The 17,261-nt window shown below is 37.6% G+C and overlaps 3 protein-coding genes across 9 annotated transcripts in view; 1 reads left to right on the top strand and 2 right to left on the bottom strand.

Annotated features, from left to right (window-relative positions):
* Positions 1–729, top strand: part of LOC311088691 (nucleoside hydrolase) — a 55,446-nt gene extending 54,717 nt beyond the window's left edge. For all 6 annotated transcript variants that reach the window (XM_084122942.1, XM_084122941.1, XM_084122943.1 and 3 more), the window contains one exon: positions 104–729. In XM_084122942.1, the coding sequence (XP_083979068.1) occupies positions 104–451 (348 nt within the window). In that variant the 3' untranslated portion in view covers positions 452–729. The remainder of the gene's footprint in view (positions 1–103) is intronic.
* coa5 (cytochrome C oxidase assembly factor 5) lies at positions 724–5,361 on the bottom strand. Its single transcript, XM_084122947.1, has 3 exons — positions 5,150–5,361; positions 2,978–3,061; positions 724–942 (listed from the first exon to the last, which is right to left on the bottom strand). Exons 1-3 carry the CDS (start codon positions 5,249–5,251, stop codon positions 901–903), a joined length of 228 nt encoding a protein of 75 aa, XP_083979073.1. The 5' UTR covers positions 5,252–5,361; the 3' UTR covers positions 724–900.
* Positions 5,362–6,366: 1,005 nt separating this feature from the next.
* mgat4a (alpha-1,3-mannosyl-glycoprotein 4-beta-N-acetylglucosaminyltransferase A) overlaps positions 6,367–17,261 on the bottom strand; it is a 57,441-nt gene continuing 46,546 nt past the window's right edge. Inside the window, exons 13-16 of one of the 2 annotated variants that reach the window (XM_084121941.1) lie at positions 12,455–12,533; positions 11,951–12,011; positions 10,363–10,475; positions 6,367–9,243 (exon numbers count right to left, since the gene is read on the bottom strand). In XM_084121941.1, the coding sequence (XP_083978067.1) occupies positions 9,217–9,243; positions 10,363–10,475; positions 11,951–12,011; positions 12,455–12,533 (280 nt within the window). In that variant the 3' untranslated portion in view covers positions 6,367–9,216. Of the gene's footprint in view, positions 9,244–10,362; positions 10,476–11,950; positions 12,012–12,454; positions 12,534–14,401; positions 14,510–17,261 lie in introns of those variants that run through there. The other variant, XM_084121942.1, reaches the window with a different exon arrangement.

Genomic DNA, 17,261 nt, shown 5'->3' on the forward strand with positions numbered 1-17,261 from the left:
AACAACCTGAATAGATGATTGTGTATAATGTAAATACAATTGTTGGTGTTTTCTTGTATACACATCATCTGTGTCATATAATATTCGCGCATGTGTGTTTCAGGAGTTCTGTGACGGCTGGCTGGCCCAGGACACAGATAAGGCTCGCTTTATGAAGCAGATCTTTAAGCACAGCATGAAGTCCAGCCACAGCGAGAGGATTGAGAAGGAGCTGGTGGCGGGGCAGGGATTCATCTCCTGTGACTCTTATGCCATGGCAGCGGCCATAGACAACAAATATATTGTTGAAACCGAACACAGAGCGGTCACCGTGGAGCTGGCGGGCAACCACTGCCGGGGAATGATGGTTGTAGATCACCTCGACCTTCTGAAGAAGACTCACAAAGTCTACATCTTGAAGAAAGTGGATTTGGAAAGGTTTAAAGTGCTCATGATGAATGCTTTGAAATAAATGTTCGTTTGCAGCCATGTCCATAATTGGATGATGTTATTACTAGATTATTCTAGCAACATCTTTGTTGACAATTGTTTGATACAGGCTACATTCCCTTATCAATGTCACATATTTAATTAAATCTTTTTTTTACTCAAATCATTAAAACATTTGTCACACAGTCAATTGGTTTGTGATGACATACACCTGTTTAATGGGATATACATTTTGATAAACTACTATTGAATATTGTTCTTGTTTGTGGATGCAGTGATTAAATGAGAAATCAGTCAGAACTGGAAAGACATTTTATTTGATGAATTCTGATGTTGGTGCACTCATGAGCATCATGATTGAGGGATAACGATTTTCCACAAGAAAAATGTGCTTAAAAAGCAGAATATTTACAAGATTACAAGAAAGCTTTTTCTTATGTCTTGTCATCTTCATACAAAACACAGTGTTATTCAGTCTCCCTTTCTGCCTCTGAATCGAGATCGGGTGTCCAGCTGTAATAAAAAGAAAGGGATTTTAATGTTAAAAAAAAATACATCTTACCATGTTAGCATGTACACTTGGCCATAGTTTAATTGGATTAGACCAGAGCTATTAAACGAATAAAAGAAATAGGGTTATTTTATAGAGCCCGACCGATATATCGGCGGGCCGATATTATCGGCCGATATTAGGCATTTTCCAAACTATCGGTATCGGCATTTATAATGGCCGATAAATGAATATTTAAAAAATAAAATAAAAGCGGACGAAACACCCTTCAACCATGTTATGATTGTTGGCGCTGCATAGTTTGTCCACTAGAGGGCACTATACAAGGAAAATCACTAACATCAATGAGCTTGGAAATCACAACGAACTTATTCTGCCTAAATAAAGTAATGATTACTGTATTTATAACTAGCATATCTGTAGTTCCAGTCCCTGCATTGTAAAATGTAAGTTAGGCACGCGAGGAGTGAACATTTAGACATAGAGAAAAAGTATCAAACATAGCCTGTTTATAAAAGTTAGCTTTTCTTTTACACGTGTGTGAAATCCAAGTGTGCGTTGCTGACTTCGTTTAGCCGCAGCATTAACGAGTCACATAATGTATTTAGTGCATCACTAAGTAGTAGATTTTAGAAGGCAGGCAGCAAATGATGATTGAAAATGGTTTGTTGTAGCTTGATGGAATAGATGGATAGAATTAAAAGAGTGCAGGTAAAGGGATAAGCAAGTTGACATTGTAATTAATAAGGTAGCTTATAACATTGACATTTGGCAGACGCTTTTATCAAAAGCGACTTACATTGCATTTCAAGGTACACATTTACAATCTTATCAGTTCTTCACACACACACACACACATTATTACATAATTGAATTATTACTGTCAATATTAATAATAATAGTTTACTTTTTTTTGTTCAAAGGACTTTAAGTTTCATATCTTAAGTTTGTATTTTTATACATTATATTTATCAGAACTTTAATATATTCTGTTCTGTTGTGACAATAAAACAAACAAGTTTATTTTTAAACTGCATTATCATATTATTTTAGTAAGGCTGAGGACTCTTAAATAACGACAAATAACTAAATGTTAGGGAAATCTGTTCATGTTTTGTAACGCGTTTCTGGACTTTCTTTTAAAATATATATCGGCCGATATATCGGAATATCGGATTTTTAAATCACCAAATATTTGTATCGGTATCGGCCTTAAAAATCCTTTATCGGTCGGGCTCTATTATTTTAGTTACAAGGAAGTATCTGGATAATATAAGGTAACTACATGGGTTAGGGTCAGGGTTGGTACCTACCTATTACCCAGTTACTGTAATTACTATTAAAAAATATATATATATATATTTTTAGTATGCAGAAAAGGACTGTAAGATAAAATACTCCCAAAATGTTAATTGAAACAAAATAAATCTAAAACAACTTGAACTTATGTTGCTTTGGCAACTACCTGAAATAAAATTAGTTTAATTCATTATTTCGTTTAATAATTATAATAGTATCTCAAAGATACTAAAATAATCTGTACCACAGTACAAATGCTAATAACGTGTTACAGAAAGATTAACACATTTGTGTGTAATGGTATTCCAAGGTGGCCGCCGTTTAAAAGTTTATACTTCAACAATGAATTGGTGTAGAAACATAATTATATCATTCAAAATTTCAGTTTTTATTTGAGTGTTGATGATTGAATCTAAAAAATAAATAGCCAAATAGCAATTGAAATTAATAGCGATCCAATCTGTTGTTATTTGTATCATTTCATATTATAGTAATGTACCAACTGACAGGATTCCCTGTATAGGCTAGTTTACAGCATTAGTTTTCATTAACTCCGAGTCTGATTTCATTAAGAAAAATGCGCATGTACTATATATACTGATATATATTCAAATGCATCAGATTGAATCAAGAGCTTATGAATCAGAAAATTAAATTGATTCGTGAAATCTGTGTCGATACCCAGCCCCAAAAGACTATCAAAGAACTTCAGTCCAGAAAAGGAAATTGGAAACTGACCATGGATCTCTTGCACTCAAAGAAAGCCACCTGCAAGCCTTTGCAATGTCCTTCCTTCAGACACTCACTGGGCTTCTTACCTTCCTGTGGACACAACAGAGACCAGCACACACTTAGACACAGCTGGGGGGGAAATAATATCTGTTTACGTTCTGCCAGTGAGCTTTAGGTATTTTGTAGGTCTTGCTACTGACTGCACTTTTTTATTAACAGTAACTTTTGAACTTGGTGTACACCACACCAGACATCAGAATGTTATGAAGGAATCAAAAACAAACGCCTAGTATGTCATTCAGTGGCCCCAGATAGCAAACGTACGTCTGCAAGATGTCTGTTAAAGACCACTTAATCTGGAAAGCATCTGCTGTTTACTGACATCTGATAGACGTCTTTAAGATGTCAGTTTTACATGCATTCTAAATCACATGTTAACCCTTTCATGCATGAATTTTATGATAACCTCAGTCAGGATTTTCTGTCCTATGTGTTTTTATTGCTCTTAGGACATGAAAAACAAGATTTTAAATGTTTTTTTGTTTTTACACAAGAGATTTTCAAAAGTCCACTTGAGTGGACAGCATACGCATGTGTTTACTTTTTGATGTTACGAGTAAAGTAATGCATTAAAGTAATGTGCATTACGTAATCAGACATTATGGTTAAAATTTAAGAGATACTGTATTAAACATAATACATAAAGCAATATTGTGTGTATTATAACTTAACCAATCAATAAAATTATATAAAATAATGTGAAAACTATAAAAATATGTACAAAAAATATAAATGCGAAATATTGCAAAGGCAATTGAACTTCATACAAGTTGAACTTCGTGTATCTTTGATATCAGAACATGAGGACGTGAGTCCATCAGAGATCTCTACAGCCTGTCAAGGTACAACTGTGGAAACCCCCAATTGTACAATTTACCCCTATTAGCTGATAATTCTGATTATGCTCAAGATGGACACATTTCCAACATAGCTCTCCTTTGAGAAAACCTAACGATCATGTGTTTTCAATCTCATCTGAAATGAGCAGTGTTTTGGGTAACGCATTACAAGTAACATGCATAACGCAATCAGATTCCTTTTTTGATGTTACAAGTAACGTGCATTATGTAATCAGATTACTTTTTGATCTAACAAGTAATTCATGGTAATCAGATTACTTTTTGATTTAACAAGTAAAGTAACGCATTACAAGTAACGTGCATTACGTAATCAGATTACTTTTTGATCTAATGAGTAAAGCCATGCATTACAAGCATAATGCCTTACGTAACCAGCTTACTTTTTTATCTAACAAGAAATGCATTTAATGCAATGCATTACGTAATCAGATTACTTTTTGATCTAACAAGTTAAGTAATTCATGGTAATCAGATTACTTTTTGATGTTACGAGTAAAGTAATGCATTAAAGTAATGTGCATTACGTAATCAGACATTATGTAATCACATTGCTTATTTTTGTTGTTAATGCAAATTACATTATAATAACACAAATACATTTATTTTCAGTAAAAAAAAAAAAAAAAAAAAAGTTACTGCAGATTCAATATTTTCAAAAACAGTCACAGTAATAGTATGAATTGTAGCTAAAATATAGCCATAGATGCATGAGGTCCACTATTGTGGACAGATGATTAATTTTAGATTAATCTAAAATCAAAGTTTCACTGTGATATGACTCATTAGATATTGATTTTTTTGTTTGTTTGTTTGTTTGTTTGTTTTTTACCTGCAAGAGTCTCCTGGGATAGAACCGACAAAATCGACACACAACGGCTTGCCACTTGGTAGCAATGTATAGGATGATGCACCAGGGTCCACATCTTCTAAACTTCTAATTGACATCTGACAGAAAACGTCCTAAAAGACGTAGGCCTATTGCAGATGAGCAAGCACTGAAAAATACGTCTTCCAGATGTAAACACGCACATCAAATAGACGACTCAATGTACGTGTATTGTCATTTTAAAAAATCATTCGCTCAAACCAAAGTAATTAATTTATTTAGACCATAATGTTTATGTAATTGTGATATTGTAAAACTACTATAGTATCCATTTTTTAAATTGTGAGTTTTATATATCGCCCAATATAACAGGAATGATCCATATAATGTGCAAAAGGAATACAATCATGAAGATCAGTGTTGTGATGTTACCTTCACTACACAGTCATGCTGAAGGAGACAGGCTTTGAAATCCTCTCTTACTCCAGCGCAGGCGCGGCCATCTTCCTCTTTATCTTCATAATATTTGGGCATTCTGTAGCGCTTTCATCCAAATGAGTTTAAGCGAAATATGGCAAAAAGAGGAAAACAAGTTACTGGTAAGTCAAATGTGAGATTGCTATGAAAGCGGCCATGTTAAATATGACGTATGTGCGGAAGTGGAACCGAAGTGCGTTGTGGGAATTGAAGTTATTTTATTAAGAATTTGACTGTCCCTGTAGCAAAGTATTTACATTGACCAGAAGATGGCGCTAAAATAATGATTTTGTCCTCAAAAATATTTGTACACTTAAAGGGATAGTTCACCCAAAAAAATGTAATTCTGTCATCATATACTCACCCTCAAGTTGTTCCAAACCTATATGAGTTTCTTCCTTCTGCTGAACACAAAATAAGATATTTTAAAGAATGTTGGTAACTAGACAGTTGACGGTAGCCATTGACTTCCATAGTATTTTTTTTCCTACTATGGAAGTCAATAGCTACATACTACCAACATTCTTTAAAATATCTTATTTTGTGTTCAGCAGGAGAAAGAAGCTCATACAGGTTTGGAACAACTTGAGGGTGAGTAAAATCTTTATTTTTGGGTGAACTATCCCTTTAAACCACACTTAAAGATAGGCTACATGCACTTCATTGCTTTAGGCTTGATTGTCAAACCACGTGGCAGTCATTTCAAAGAAATGCGGCACAAGCACACTTTAAAGAAAAATGTTTCACAAAAATATGTAGTATATATAAGAGCTTGGACAATTTATTTTTGTCAGATGTTAGTGGAACATTTTTAGTTAGTCCAGGTGGTTAAGACATAGCAAAAATGGCTCACAAAAAGTTATTTCTAGCACATACGTTTGCAGATGCTGCTTGATATTTTTTCTAATGCAATGAACATTCACAGATTTTAAGTATGACTTTGTGAGGCCACTGTGCATGACATTTATTATAATACAATAATTGCATTAAGAAAATATTGCTTAGGCCCTAAAATGGCATAAATCATACATGTTAATGTCACATCACAATCTAGCCTACCTTTTCAAAGCATGAAAATGTCACTCACAGTTGCATGCATGGTAAATAAATGTGCAAGATGCAATGAGGGAGACACTATAGATGCAGAAAATGATGAAGTATGTCAAGACTGGTTAATTTTGGAAGAGTTTATTCAAATCAATGTCAGAGCTGGAGAAAGACAGATGAAGGCACATGAAAGCCTACAATGCACCATACAAGAGGAGCATGTTTCATGTCTGATTCTTCTCAATGTATGACTGAAGGGTGGATTTCAAGATGGACATCCCAGATGAGAAACGCCTCATGGGAGTTTAATAGAGAGCAACAGATAAAAAATCCATCTTTCAGTGCAATAACAGGTGTGGAAACAGATCACTGAGAGCAAATCTGCAGCAATTTTAAAAAAATAAAAAGGCAGCAATATGGCAAAACACTGAAATTCACTTGTGTTTTCACTTGTCCATTCCCAAGAAGTCACGTCACATGAGCATGTAAAGAAGGGTGATACAGTGCTCCATGTCAGATCAAGGATCTACCTCAGTCTCTCCTCTCAGGAGAGGTCATAAACAAATTGTAAACAAATGCTATGACAGTACATTGGCTTTCTATTACAAAACACACATTTCTCAAGTACTGCAATTCACAAGCAGCTCCAAGTAGTCACAAAGAGGAGGATGTATGTAACTAAGGATAAAGGATATGCTCTGAAACTTGAAGCATCAAGGATTCTACAATGATACATTATGCCAGGCTGAACTAAAACTTCCATATTATTAAATATATATACAATCACATGAGATGAGAGCACTTTGGAAATCTGTACAGCAGTTCATTCAAAACCAAGTCTCTACTACGCCAGGAGCTACAAGCAAAACAAATAAGAACCTCAGCTTTACAATGTAATAAATGTACAATGTAATAAATCCATGTGTTGAAAGCAGCACACTTACTACTACTGAAATGTAGCCGTTCCGTTCAATTTCCATTGCAAGTCTACGGTTCTGGTAATATTTTGCTTCAGACCAGGCCCACACAGAATCTGCACATGCAGAACTTGACTGAAAGCTTTGAACGCTGTCACTCATAAAGTTCTACACGCTTTTACATATCGTGGTTATTTGGTAGTGACGGTGCCCTTAAGCGGACATGGTGATGGGAATAAATATGCGACGGGAGGTAAAATTTATGCTTCAATGCTTATTGCGTTTGTTTGTTTGAAATTATATTTAAAAAACATTGCGTTCCCCGAGAAACTTTGCATTGCCTTGCAAAACTTTTGCATTCTCTCACAAAAGTATTGCGTTCTCCTGAGAAACTTTGCATTTGCTCGCAAAAGCATTGAATTACAGTTTTTCCTCCCAGCTCAAGTTATTTCAATCATAATTTTTTTTTTGCGTTCTCTCACAAAAGTATTGCGTTCCCCTGACAAACTTTTCACTTGCTCGAAAAAAGCATTGAAATATATATTTTTCCTCCCACTTCATACGACGTTCTCTCACCAAAGTATTGCGTTCCCCCAGAAACTTTGCGTTTGTTCGCAAAAGCATTGAAATATAGTCTTTAGCTGACTTTTAGCTGAAATACGATCTCATTTTCCCAATCACCATGTCCCTTAAGGGTCCCACAAGTATATTGTGCTTTCAATACCCTCAGCTTCATTAATCACATTTTACCACCAGAAAAAAAATAATCAGCAGATTCCATCTGGACTTAATCATAACTCACTGAACATTCAGATACTCTTGATACAGCATAGAAAGAAGAACATTTTCTGACTGAAAGCAGATGTTTGAAATGAAAATGAAATTGAAAATGCTCAATGAACAAATGAAAACATGAAAGATTCTGGAACACAAATATGGACGATTCATGCTCTAAACTTAAAACATCCCACTTAAATCAAGCATATAACAAATTGTCCTATTCTATGATTTAAGCGTTTTGGCAGGGCGCAAGGCAGTCCTTTACCAGGCCCTCAAGGGACGCTGGATGTTAAGGCACAGAGGTGGGCGGCCCTGCACCCCTCTGAACTACACAAAGATACAAACATCAACCATCTTCACTCGACTTCAAGCCACGTCATAAATTTCCAATGAATATAAAAGCATTTACTTCTTGTAGAAATTAAAGATTTATTTCAAATAAATTAATTCACCTTCATAGATCGTCATAATAATAATAACAAGAAGAACAACAGCAATTAAAAAAAACCTTCTGATTGAAAGCCATTATTGATTGGTTGACAATAAATTGACAGGAAAATCCACTAGTGTTGACCAGGTAGAGGCCTAAGATATGCTGTTCGTTTTAAGAAATATCTTTTTAGATTTTGGCAAAGTAGTCAATAAAATAATAAACTGTTTTTTTAAAAATGTTCTTAACAGAGAGCCAACATCAACATCCTAAAAACAAAAACCTAAAAAATATTTAATACCGAAATAAAAAAAAGTTGACGTTTCTGTCGCCCTACTCGTTCGTCTTCCAGCCGTAGTCACCTGACCCAGGGTTTGAGGTCAGTTACAGTTCATGACGGCAGAGCGCTGAGGACGTTCTTCATCAGTAGGGGACATTTTCTCCAGCATTGGGTGCAGCCTCGAATCCTGAACTTCAAACCTTCATTGACAGCAATGATTGCAATTCTTCACGACACAAATTCAGTGTCTGGAAACATTCTGTCAAAAAGTGTCTTTTTCTGTACAGTAGTAGTCACATTCACGCAACAGAATTCAGGCAATAGTAAAAGGAAAAAACAAAGTCTGACGACAGAAGGGAAAGCCAAGTAGACGAGAAGAGAGAGTGGCGAAGGTACAAGAGGAAGACGAAATGACAAAAAAGGTTAGGAAAAAGTCAAGTTTAAGAGCAAAGGTTCCTCCACGCGCTCTGATATAATGTCACGGTCACTCTTGAAGCGCTGTAGATGCGAGCAGCACGTCCCTGTCTAGATGACCAGAGGGTCTCAACCACTGGACACATTCAGCTAGTTATCCAGGTAGCCTCTTGATATGGATCTGACAAGAGACAGAAACCAGATCTATGAAGAACATCATCATCATCTATGCAAATCCAAAAACATGTTCTGGTTTTGGGCACATAAGATATCTTTTGGCTCGTTTCCACTGAGCGGTACGGTACAGGACGGTACGCAATTATTTCCGTTTCCACTGTCAAAAGTTGTGAATGGAACCAAAATGCCGGACCGTGCCACACCACTTTTTCGGTACCCTTCCGTTGGGGTACCTAGCACAGTGGTACGGTGCCAAAGGGTGGAGCTAGACTCACTGCAGAACGTTGATTGGTTGAAGTTTTGTCACTTGCACGTGGAATGACAACATAAGAGGCGCCATTTTTTAATATACATACAGAGATAACCGGAGTAGCAGAGCGAGCTGAGTGGCGCTTTCAAAAACGCAGCTGTTCCATTTGCAGAATTACCGGACTCGCGTCCTCGGGAGTCATTCTCCTGAGTCGGACTTAGCAAGTCCGAACTTTGCGCACTTGGTATTGAGAAACGCCTAATGTCGGCGCTTGTCTTCATGTGACAAACATGCCGAGAAGCAAGAACAAGATCTGTAGGCCCAGCCTGATCTCACGGCAATTCGTACGAATTCTACGAGGTGGCTAATACGTACGAATTCTACGAGGTGGCTAATTCGTACGAATTCTACGAGGTGGCTAATTCGTACAAACTCATACGACCTCACTCGTACGAATTAGTACGATTTTTGCTAAATCGTGCTAATTCGATCGCTTCTTTCCGGCATAGGCTACACCACGCCTATCAAGTAAGTGTTGGCGGTGGAAACGCAAGCCGGATCAGGGTTTACCGTCCCGAATCGTACTGTACTGTACTGTACTGTACTGTACCGTAACGCTCGGTGGAAACGAGACATTTGTGTACAGCAAAAGATAAGATTATTAAGATTAAATACCAAAATAACAAATAAATGTTAGTTCTGGATAAGTGCAAAAAGAGTCTCACATTATGCAATACTTGAATTAAAATAACAACAATAATAATGAATATAATGCAACCTACAACAGTAAAAATACAGCAAAATCTCTGCTAGCATATACTACGATATACTGCCCAACCCTAGACTGGTCTAAAGCAGAGGAAGCAAGCAGACCTCGCTAATAATCGCCCACACGGCGGAGTCTTTCTGGACAGTCAGACGCACAGCCACCACAGGGTTAAAGGCGGGCTCAACCGTCCCCTCTGCCAGTCCTTTCTCAAACTGAGCTGAAGAAAGAAATATTGTAACATTAAATGGGGAGAACAGGAGCAACTGTAATATTTTACAATATTCATTTAGCAGACACTTTTATCCGAGGCGACTTACAAATAAAGAAAATCAGAAGCAATTTGAACAAGAGAACAACACTTGAAATACTGCAATGCCAAGTAAGCAGAAAAAAAAAAAAAAAAAAAAGAAAAAAAAGTTATGTGGTTTAGTTATTGGAAGAGGTGTGTCTTCAACGGTTTCCTGAAGGTTGTAATGGTGTATACTGGGTATATATAAATAATGATTCTTTTTAGCTTTGTGTTTTGAAAGCTAAAGTACTATTGTGACCTACACTACTGTGTAAAAATTTGGGGTCAATATTTAAATTAAAAAAAAAATTCCTACTTTTATTCAGCAAGGTTAGGTGCTTTCAAAAGTGTCTAATCAAAAGTGACACTAAAGACATTTCTAATGTTACAAAAGATTTCTATTTAAAATAAATGCTGTTCTATTGAATTTTTAGCTGAAAAAAAAAAGCACAGGAATAAATTACATTTAAAAAAATATTAAAATAGAAAACAGTTATTTTAGGTTGTAATAATATTTCACAATATTACTGTTTTAATGTGGTATTATGCAAATAAATGCAGTTTTCTGTCAAAAACAAAATATCCCACGGTCTAGTAAAATCGTGTATGGTAGCTACCAGTTCAAGTGTTAGCATTTGCAAATCATGTTTGTGATAAAACAGATATGAGTTCAAATTTAAAGACATCATGGTCACATGATTTAAAGACAAATAAAAAACAAAGTAAGAGCATATGCTGAATAACTGTTATCATTGTAAAAAAGCAAAAATTTCTTTAGTGTGTAAAGTTGCAGTGTGAGGATGAAAAAGGTCTGTTAATTCACAAAGCACAAAGTCACTGCAAAGGGAGTTATTCTCTATATCAGTAATCACTGTTTCTGAACTCACTGAAACGCCTCAGTTGTAGTCTTGAGTTTTCTATCAGGAACATACACGGCACAATATTCCTTATTTAAATAAAGAGCCCAAAACATATGCAAAATAATATGGGGCGAGGCCTGGTTGAGTTGCATTAGTAGTGTGTTGAAACTTGCAGTTATGGTAAGGGCTGTGTCATTTCAGAAACACGCTTGAAGCAGTTGACCAATCACAACACACTAGTCGAGCCGACCAATCAGAGCACAGTGTGTTTTTCAGAAGGAGGGGCTTTATAGAGACGGGAACTAAACAGAGTTACTGACAGACTGGGAAAAGAGGTGCTGCAACAATATGAAAAAATTTGGAAAAATATTGTTTTTTGAACATTTAAGCATGAAAACCTATACTAGTAGACCCAAAAACAAAATCAAGACTTTGAAAAAGAGACCCTTTAAAGAGTCAATGGTCTCCCCTATTTGCAAGCAAAGCACAATAATTTGCTTCAAGTGAAAAACTGCTGATTTGAGCGTGCATGTAATAACTCACCAAGTTTATAGAACCGATCTTCTGTCCGTTTATATTTCTCTTTGGTCTTCACCTCAGTGTCCTGCAAGAGATAGCATCCTCATTTAGAAGCACTTAAAGAGCCTGTGTGCAAGGGACCAGCGCTATGCTTAACAATGTTAGACAACTGTGAGAGCATTGTTTGTATATCATGCTAAAAAAGTAAGTAAACCCAAGCACACAAACCAATTTACACAAACTCGGATGTATTACCGGCCTCATTTATTCAAGGAAAGTCTTCAAAAACAAACATCAAAGCCCTTTTGAAGGCTTTTTAAGCTCTGTATCACAGCAGGATGGCAGTACGCTGCCTCATTACCACGGTAGCTCAACCTGCGATGGACTGAAATGAGCCCTGGTGGCAGCGTACACAGGAGACCTACACCAGATATTCCTGTCAACCTGCTGATGTTAGACTCTGTCACCTGGGGCTTGTTTGGACATTTAGAGGAAACCATAGAAATATAATTTTCTTTCTTTTTTTACCGAAAATGGCAGGATCTCGACAGTAGTGTTCTCGATTTTGTCTCCTGGGTGCTCCTGGTTTCCACTGCGAAAAAGGAACCTGTCAATCAAAGGCTGATTGTTAATGAATATGCATGTACAGGCACATACTCATGAATATTCATCAACACGCATGTACAAACATTGGCAGGACATGGACAAGAGTCAAACTTACACTGAACACACACTGGCATGCACACAGATAAGGGGACTCTAAACAGGCCCCTACTTGAGCTGATAATTAAATACAGTCACACGTAAGTAAAATGACACTTTTATCTTGTCAGCACTGCTTCTACTCAAGACAAGAAAAATTTGAACGGATATAGATGCGGACAGACAGTCTTGATCTTAAGTACTCATCATCTCTCTCTGTCCCATGCTTGATGTTCCAGGACCAGTGCGAGAGAGTTTTGGGCCTTTGAAAATACAGTAAAAACACTCATACTTTAAAATATTACAATTTAAAGTAAGTGGGGTTTTTTTTTTAGGGTTTTTTTTTTTATATATTTTAAAATGTAATTTATTCCTGTGATTGAAAGCTGAATTTTCAGCATCATTACTCCAGTCTTCAGTCACATGATCCTTCATAAATCATTCTAAAATGCTGATTTGATGCTCAAGAAACATTTGTTATTATTATTAACGTTAAAAAAAAGTTGAGCTGCTTAATATTTTTGTGGAAACTGTGATACATTTTTTTTTTGTACTAAACAGAAATTTTAAGAGACAGTTCACCAATTTTTGTTACTGTTATTCCAAACCTGTATGACTTTCTTTCTGTAGAACATGAAACAAGATATTTTGAAAAATGCTTAAGCTTAAGGGTTAGTTCACCCAAAAATGAAAATTCTGTCAGTAATTACTCACTCTCATGTTATTCCAACCCCGTAAGACTTTCATTCATCTTCGGAACACAAATTAAGATATTTTTGATGAAATCTGAGAGCTGTCTCACTCCTCCATAGGCTTCTAGGTAATCGATATCTGCCATCCCAGAAAAGTTAGTAAAGACATCGTTAAAGATATCAATTACCTAGAAGCCTATGAAGCAGTGAGCCAGCTCTCAGATTTCATCAAAAATATCTTAATTTGTGTTCCGAAGATGAACGAAAGTCTTACGGGGTTGGAACAACATAAGGGTGAGTAATTACTGACAGAATTTTCATTTTTGGGTGAACTAACCCTACAAACAACAGTGGTCTTCACTGTATGGACAAACACAGTGAAAGCATTCTTCAATGTTCCTCAGAAGAAATTAAGTCAAACAGGTTTGGAATGACATGAAGATGAGTAAATGATGATGATGAATGATGAGTTTATAAGAGTCATCGACTTAATATCCAGTTGGCTGACATAGATGAGTGTTTTTACAAATTGCAATAATGACCGGAATGATCACAGCAGCAGGAATGGGTTATTTCAAAATATATTATTTGTTGTAAACTTAAAAGAAACTTAACATTTAAAGTAAATTCTAAATATATTTTCGTTAGCACTTTACAGTAAGGTTCCTTTGTTAACATGAACTACATTGGTACTATGAACTAAGAATGAAAAACACTTCCAAAGCATTTATGTTATATTAGTTCATTTTTTAACATTTGCTAATACATGATTAAAATCCAAAGTTTAATATTATTTAATGAGCTAACATGAACCATCAATGAACAGTTGTATTTTTATTAACTTACATTAACAGAGATTAATAAATACTGTAACAAATGTATTGCTAATTGAACGCATTAACTAATGTTACCATATTTTCTGACACACATACAGACCCGATGCTAAAAATACGTGCACTACTGGCAGGGTAACCAAAGATCTGAATTTGATGTACTGACCCAGATTTGGCCAGCAAAATAAATAAATAAAAATCAGTCTTTCAAATAAAGCAAGAAATCTAATTTCGTGGAGATCTGTGCATCTGCTCAGCAATGTTTTCTCCATTACACCTCTCTCTATCTTCCTCTCCAGAGGTTTCTGGTTACCGCGTCTTATTTTAGAAGCTTCTCATTAGCCACCTCTCCTCCCCTGTGAGGACAGTGAGACATGGAGACGTGTGAATGATGTCTCCTGATTTGAGCTCAGTGAAAATCACTTTTAGGAGAAGGTGAGGATTACAAAAAGAAATCATTTGGGTGTGTGTATGAATGGTGAATTAAAGCAATACATATACAGTGAGGAAAATAAGTATTTGAACACCCTGCTATTTTGCAAGTTCTCCCACTTAGAAATCATGGAGGGGTCTGAAATTGTCATCGTAGGTGCATGTCCACTGTGAGAGACATAATCTAAAAAAAAAAAAATCCAGAAATCACAATGTATGATTTTTTAACTATTTATTTGTATGATACAGCTGCAAATAAGTATTTGAACACCTGAGAAAATCAATGTTAATATTTGGTACAGTAGCCTTTGTTTGCAATTACAGAGGTCAAACATTTCCTGTAGTTTTTCACCAGGTTTGCACACACTGCAGGAGGGATTTTGGCCCACTCCTCCACACAGATCTTCTCTAGATCAGTCAGGTTTCTGGGCTGTCGCTGAGAAACACGGAGTTTGAGCTCCCTCCAAAGATTCTCTATTGGGTTTAGGTCTGGAGACTGGCTAGGCCACGCCAGAACCTTGATATGCTTCTTACAGAGCCACTACTTGGTTATCCTGGCTGTGTGCTTCGGGTCATTGTCATGTTGGAAGACCCAGCCTCGACCCATCTTCAATGCTCTAACTGAGGGAAGGAGGTTGTTCCCCAAAATCTCGCAATACATGGCCCCGGTCATCCTCTCCTTAATACAGTGCAGTCGCCCTGTCCCATGTGCAGAAAAACCCCCCCAAAGCATGATGCTACCACCCCCATGCTTCACAGTAGGGATGGTGTTCTTGGGATGGTACTCATCATTCTTCTTCCTCCAAACACGTTTAGTGGAATTATGACCAAAAAGTTCTATTTTGGTCTCATCTGACCACATGACTTTCTCCCATGACTCCTCTGGATCATCCAAATGGTCATTGGCAAACTTAAGACGGGCCTTGACATGTGCTGCTTTAAGCAGGGGAACCTTCCGTGCCATGCATGATTTCAAACCATGACGTCTTAGTGTATTAGTGTGATACAAAATGGCGCCGCGGATGGCTGCTTCGGTTTTGAGCTCCTCAGTACTTTTACTGTTTTTGTTTGTTTGTCCTGTTTTATGTAACCTTTTCCCCGTCAGTTTAACTAGGAACGAACTCCTAGACATCAGGAACAACACACCAAACGACATTTTGCCGACTTTTGAGCATTCCGACATTTTATTAGACATCCTAGTTGGCGGAGCTGCGATCCTGTACAAGCGCTTCAAAAGACGCAAACGAGGGAAACGCGCGGGCGCGCTCGTGAAGTTTCGACAGCGCGGATTCAGGACTCCGCTGCCGAGCATTCACTTGGCAAATCTCCGTTCTCTAGCAAATAAAACAGACGAACTACTACTTCTCACCCGCACAAACAAGGACTTTTCAAACTCGGCTGCTCTTTGCTTCACAGAAACATGGCTGAACGGTTCCATACCGGACAGTGCGCTAAATCTAACGGGCTTCCAGCTGTTCAGAGCGGATCGCGTCGCCGAGTTAACTGGGAAAACGAGAGGCGGTGGATTATGTTTTTATATCAACGAAGGCTGGTGTTCAGATGTGACAGTGTTGACGAAGATGTGCTGCCCTAATTTGGAAGCTCTCTTCATTAACTGTAAGCCTTTTTATTCGCCGCGGGAGTTTTCCTCATTTATTCTGGCGAGTGTGTACATCCCCCCTGACGCGTGTGTGAGCGCGGCATTGCAACAGCTGGCTGATCAGATCACACAAACAGAGCAAAGTTACCCGGACTCTTTCACTATCATTCTCGGCGATTTTAATAAAGCTAATCTCACCCGTGAACTGCCTAAATTCAGACAGCACATCACCTGCCCCACCAGGGACACTAACATACTGGACCATTGCTACACTGCTTTAAAGGACGCATACCACTCTGTCCCCAGAGCAGCTTTGGGACTCTCTGATCATTGTTTGGTTCATCTTCTCCCAGCCTACAAGCAGAAACTTAAATCTGCTAAGGCAGTTGTAAGAACTGTAAAGAGATGGACCAGCGAAACAGAGCAGGTCTTACAAGGTTGTTTTGACTGCACTGATTGGAGTGTTTTTGAGGCTGCAGCCACTGATCTGGATGAGCTCACTGACACTGTGACATCTTACATCAGCTTCTGTGAGGACATGTGTGTCCCCACTAGGACTTTTTTAACATATAACAACGATAAGCCATGGTTCACTGCAAAACTAAAACATCTTCGTCAGGCCAAAGAGGATGCCTACAGGAGTGGGGACAGAGCCTTGTACAAACAGGCCAAATACACACTGACAAAGGAGATCAGAGAAGCTAAGAGGAGCTTCTCTGAAAAGCTGAAAAGCCAGTTTTCAGCTAACGACCCTGCATCAGTGTGGAAAGGCCTGAAAGCCATCACCAGCTACAAAACACCATCCCCCAACACTGTTGAGAATCAACGACTGGCCGACGATCTCAATGTATTTTACAGTAGATTTGAAAAGCCTGCTCTCACACCCCACACCCGCTCTGACCGTCTCTACACACAACCATCAACACCCCCCTCCCTCCCCCATACTGCTTCTCAGCCTGCACCTCAGATCAGTGAGGAGGATGTATGCAGAGTCTTCAGGAAACAGAAGATAAGGAAAGCCAAAGGCCCAGACGGTGTCTCACCAGCCTGTCTCAAAGCCTGCGCTGTCCAGCTGT

Source organism: Abramis brama, assembly GCF_963993115.1.
Source record: "Abramis brama genome assembly, chromosome: 8".
In the NCBI taxonomy this organism is placed as follows: domain Eukaryota; kingdom Metazoa; phylum Chordata; class Actinopteri; order Cypriniformes; family Leuciscidae; genus Abramis; species Abramis brama.